This window comes from Mustela lutreola, chromosome 4 (assembly GCF_030435805.1).
Source record: "Mustela lutreola isolate mMusLut2 chromosome 4, mMusLut2.pri, whole genome shotgun sequence".
In the NCBI taxonomy this organism is placed as follows: domain Eukaryota; kingdom Metazoa; phylum Chordata; class Mammalia; order Carnivora; family Mustelidae; genus Mustela; species Mustela lutreola.
The window spans coordinates 39,196,814-39,202,594 of record NC_081293.1 but is presented as its reverse complement, the minus strand read 5'-3'; the positions used below and the strand labels follow the sequence as shown (position 1 = coordinate 39,202,594).

The 5,781-nt window shown below is 36.9% G+C and overlaps 1 protein-coding gene across 1 annotated transcript; it reads left to right on the top strand.

Moving 5' to 3' along the window:
- Positions 1-4,567: 4,567 nt before the first annotated feature.
- LOC131830307 (olfactory receptor 6C74-like) lies at positions 4,568-5,509 on the top strand. The gene has a single exon (XM_059172611.1). It carries the CDS (start codon positions 4,568-4,570, stop codon positions 5,507-5,509), a length of 942 nt encoding a protein of 313 aa, XP_059028594.1.
- Positions 5,510-5,781: the final 272 nt, after the last annotated feature.

The window sequence follows — 5,781 nt, the reverse complement described above, 5'->3', positions numbered from 1 at the left end:
TTGATAGATGATCAAGAGCCAGAGCCCATCCTGCCCCAGGAGCTAGGAAACCGTAATTCTGATTTTGTTGACATTTCTGATGATCTTAGGTGGTATTTATTATAAGAGTTAAGAATTTTTCAGGATTCCTCTTACAGATCTAAGGATCTTTTTAAAAAAAAGTCAACATGTTCCTCATTGCACAACTGGGCTGGAGAGAAATCTCTTTGAATGCTCTAGAGGACTTTCTCCTGACCTCATTCATAGCTTTTATTTTAATAAAAGCTTTTATTTAATAAAATAAAATAGCTTTTATTTAATAAAAGCTTTCAGAGCTTTTATTTTATTCTTTGTTCTTGGTGGAGTGTTCTATAATTGTTGGTTAGAACCTGATAGTTGATGGTAGCTCTTCTACATCTTAGTGATTTTTTTTGGCTTTGTTTTATTAATTGTTGAGAGAGGGATGGTGAAGCATCCAAATGTAATTGTTGACTATCTTTTTTTTTTTTTGCCTTTCAGTTCTATCAGTTTTTACTTTACATATTTTGCAGGTCTCTTGTTTGGTGCACATATCTTGGATCACTCTATCTTGGTAGATTGATGCTCTCATCATTGTGTAATGTCCCTTTCTGATTTTGGTTATTTTTATTGCTCTGAAGTCTACTTAGCCTTCATTTGATAAATATTTGTGTGAAAATCTTTTCCCATCTACTTACTTTCAAACAGCCTCTATCGTTATATTCAAAGTGAGTGTTTATGGACATCATATAGTTGGGTTGTGATTTTCAGTCTATTTTATCTATATTTCTTTCAATTGGTATAGCTAGACGATTCACATTTTGATGTTTTAGGGGTTAAGTCCACCATTTTACATTTTGTTTTCTGTTTGTTTTTCATTTCCATATTTTCTTTTTCCTGCCTTCATATGGGTTACTTGAACATTGTACAATAATTCAATTTTGATTTATCCATAATGCTTTTAAGTGTATTTGCACAGTAGTTTTAGTGGTTGCTCTGGATATCATTTCCTTTATGTTCAGAGAACTTCTGTCCATTCTTTTAGGATAGGTATGCTGGTGAGAAATTCTTACAGTTTTCCTTCATCTGAGAGTGTCTTTATTTCCCATTCATTCCTGAAGGATATTTTTACTGGATGTAGGATTCTATATATTGGCAATACTCTTCTTTCAGCGCTTGAAAAAATATTGTGCTACTTCTTTCTGGCCCCCATGGTCTCTGATGAGAAATTTACTGTCATTTGAATTGTTCTTTCCCATGGGTTATGTGTTGTTTCTTTCTTGCTGCTCTAAACTTTTTCTTTCTCTTCAATTACCAGAAGTTTGAATATGTGTCTTGATGTGGATATCTTTGGATTTATACTATTTAGAATTTATTCAGCTCCTTGGATTTGTAAGTTATATTGCTTGCCAAATTTGAGAAGTTTTCAGCCTTTGTTTCTTCCAAGTCCCTTTTTAGCCCCACTCTTTTTCTTTTCTTTTTCAGACTCTAGTGACACAAATGTTAGATCTTTTGTTATAGTTCCACAGATCCAGGAGGCTGTATCTGTTTTTTTTTTTTTTCCAGTTTGTTTTCTTTCTGTTTTTCATTTGGGTAATTTCTGTTATTCTTTCTTCAGTTCATTAATTTTTTTCTTTTATCTCCTGCATTCTGCTGTTGACCCCATCCATTGAATTTAAGGAAAAAGTTAATTATGATATTTTTAGTTCCAAAATTTCCATGTGGTTCTTCTTTATGCCTTTTATTTCTTAGCTGGAATTTCTATTTTTAAATTTGTTCCTAGCATGCTTGTAATTGGTCATTGAAGCATTTTGTGATGGCTCCTTCAAACTCTGTTCAATAATTGTAATATCTCTTGCATCTTGATGTTGGTGTCCATTGATTGTCTTTTTTTCATTCAAGTTGAACTCTTCCTTACTCTTGGTGTGAAAGGTTCTTATCAACTGAAACCTGGGCATTTAGCTCTTTTTTAAACTTGGTGTTTTGTCTGGTGTTCTTTGACACTGCTTTTGGAGATTAAGGGAGAGCTTTACTTTATTACCAGAGGCAGGGCTCTAAATTACCCCACTTGAGTTTCAACTCCACCTTAGTAGCACTATGAAGTTGGGACTTTATAAAATCTGGGAGGATTATATGCAGTCTATTTTTGAAGACTTTTATGGAGGGCAATAGACATTTGGGAGTCCATATTATTGTGTTTGCATATATAATGAAAAGGTAGGTATGATTTTTGTATTACAATTTTCTGTTTCCAACAATGCCCAATTAGTAGCCCCTGGGGATCCTAGAGGGACATTGATCTCTAACTAGCTATGTTCTATATTCTAATGAGGTCTTGTGTGTCTGGGGTTTGCCCACTGGTCCTGGTGGATCCTGAGTGGTGTCAAGAGACTCCTATGCTAAGAATATGATGGGCAGAATTAATTTCACTTTTATCTCAGCTTCCAATGACATGCATATTCTCCTCAACCTAGAGAAGTCAGGAAGTGAAAATGCATTATAACTACCCTGGAATGCATTTAAGAAGCGTACTATTAGAAGGGACCAACTTGAGTGAGGAGGTTAATGTCTTCCACTATGCCCTGGAGCATTTGCCAACAAGCAGGGTCTCTTGCTGGTGGTGGCTAATGCAGGAGCAGAATGGGAGTTTGGGGAACCTAGAGCCTGCAAGGAAGGTATAAAAGTTTTTTGGAATTCCAGATTAACTTACTCTTAGATTCCAGTAGAGCACTAGGGACTATATGTATGTATGTAATCCTTTCTTTTCGAGGATTTCCAGGATTTCATCAGGCCAGATTGCCATGGAACTTTCATTTTACCCCAATTTTGGAAAATTCTGATTTCATATGAAGAAGCATGTTTGGGACACATGATGCACATTTTGAACATTTCTCTAGGACAAATTAGGGTCATTTCAAATGCAAGTGCTCTCCTTGACCCCCCCCCCCCAACACACACATTTCTAAGTGCCTAGATCAGCATTTTGGTTTATTAAAAGAGTAAAAGAGAGGGAGACTGAGTTCTGCTTATTGTGAGCTATGTTTGGGTGAGTACATGACTGTAGTGTGATTGGCTTATTTTGCTGTTCGTTTATTGTGATTTGAAGCAGAGTCTGTTCCTCTTCAAGCTGATTTAACATACTTAAAAGAGTGGGGGTTGACTAAGTCACCCAGCCAGTTTAGAGATCTGAGATGAACACTAGTTGACCAGAGTGACAAAAGCTCACACGGAGAAGTTTATGGATTTAAATGGTAACAGAGAATATTTTATTTAAGTGGACAATATAAGAGAGAATGAATCAGAAAATAATTGCTGGGGCACCTGGGTGGCTCAGTTGTTAAGTGTCTGCCTTCAGCTCAGGTCATGATTCTAGGGTCCTGGGATGGAGCCCCTTGTCAGGCTCCTGGCTCCACAGGTAGCCTTCTTCTCCCTTCTTCACTCCCTCTGTTTGTGTTCCCTCTCTGCCTGTCTCTCTCTCTGTCAAAGAAATAAATAAAATCTCAAAAAAAAAAAAAAAAGAATTGCCAGAATCAAGGCATGCAATTTCTCTTTCTATCACCAGGCTATTATCTCCTAAATGTATGGACTGAAAGAGTCAGAAGATATTCTACCTTAGATGGACGACTTAACACAGGAGGAAGGGAAAACTCTCCTCTCTTACTGACTAGTCTCAAGCTCTGTGGGAAAATGGCTGATGTGTGTCTCCAACAATATAATTAGTGTCCCTTTGCTATTGTAGTGCTCTCTCACTTTAGAGGGCAGCACCTAGAACCAAAGGAAGTTTTCCTACAGGTGATATGACTTCAAATATGGATGACAAATCCTAAGGATAACATTGGGGAATATTTTTTTGTGGAATGACCTACTCATGACAAGTTTTTGTTTTTTTTTAAAGCTATGATTTTCCTTTTACAATATTTACCCTGTGAATGCATGATATGAATGGTACCTTATAATGAATGATCAGATATATTACTAAAAGAAGGATTTTTTTTCTGCTTGTCAATAGACTGTAGAAGAATGACTAACACTTTTAAAATTACATTATTCTTTATGAAAACTTGCAGCCACACGCACAGTCCTTTTTTGTAATTTAACATAAATATATTCAGAGATAAAAATTTACTTTTACTTAAGTGCAACAATTAGACATAAAATGTAATGCTTAAAATAGTAGAAAAATCCAGTCACTGCAATTATACTCTTTTATTTTATTTTTATTTTTTATATTCTGAAAAAAAGTTTTTTGATTAAAGTATAGTTGACACAAAATGTTACATTAGTTTCAGGTATACAATCTAGTGATTCAACAACTCTATATGTTATGCTATGCTCTCCACAAGTATAGCAACGTCTGTCACCATACAACACTATTAAAATACCATTGATTGTATTTTCTATGCTATACCTTTCATTCCTGTGACTTATTCATGCCATAACTGGAAGCCTGTACCTGCCCTCCACCATTTGCCTACACTGTTTTATGTGTTTAATAAAATAAAGTTCTTCATTCTTTAGTCATGAAACTCTACAACATAGCTCATAGAATTGAAGAAATGGAAAGTCAATGATGGAGCATGCAAGAAACCAGACAGAAGTTCAGGAATTCATCCTGGAGGGCTTTCCTAATGTCCAGCACCTTGGGATGGTTCTCTTCATGGTGCATCTGTTGGCATACCTGACCTCCATCATGGGAAACATACTCATAATCACCATCACCTGGGTTGACCATCGTCTCCAGACACCCATGTACTTCTTCCTTAGCAGTTTCTCCTTTTTTGAATGCTGTTTTATAACCACTGTTATTCCAAAATTGCTGGCCATCTTTCTGTCAGGGAAGCAATCAATTTCCTTTTCTGCCTGCTTCACACAAGCCTTTGTCTTTCTTTTCCTGGGAACAACTGTTTTCTTCCTTATGGCTGTATTATCCCTCGATCGGTACTTGGCCATTTGCAAACCTCTGTATTACCCAACCATCATGAACCCAAGGATGTGTTTCCTTCTAGTCATGGCCTGTTTAGCTTTGGGCTTTGTCCTCATGGTGGTTCCAGTTATAATGCTTTCCCAGTCATCCTTCTGTGGCCCCCATGTCATCCCTCACTTCTTCTGTGATTTTGGGCCCCTGGTTCATCTCTCTTGTTCTGATACCAGATCTACTGAATTGTTGGCCTTTGTCCTTGCTTTGGTTATCCTTTTGACATCTCTTATCATAACCATCATTGCATACAGCAACATAGTAGTGACAATTATGCGACTACCATCAGCCAAGGAGCAGCAGAAAGCTTTCTCTACCTGTTCCTCTCACCTCATGGTTCTCTTTCTGATGTATGGCAGCTGTGTGTTTATATATGTGAAACCAAAGCAAACGAACAGGCTGAACTCCAACAGAGAGGCTGCCCTTGTGAACACGGTGGTGACCCCATTGCTCAACCCTGTCATCTATACTCTGCGGAACAAGCAGGTCCACCAGGCTCTGAGGAATGCTCTGTCCAGGGTTAGATTGCAAAAATAGAACAGGAGACTGTCAGAGGAGAATGTCTTTTCTCCATCGAATTCAATCTCCCTCCTATTTCTGGTATCTCCTATATAGACTTGAAAATGTGTTTTTAGAGGTTCTACTTGTTTATTCTTAGAATAGGGACCAATTTATCTTGTAATCCAATATACTCCCCTGCTTGAAAACTCTAACATTCTTTTTTTATGTTGAATGAAATTATCTTCTCAGATCTGTTCACTAGTTTTAGCTCAATAGGATTAAACAAATTTTAATGAGAAGCTTCATAT

Coding starts and splice junctions, on each gene's coding strand:
- LOC131830307 (XM_059172611.1), top strand. CDS start 4,568: ATGGAGCATGCAAGAAACCAGACAGAAGTTCAGGAATTCATCCTGGAG.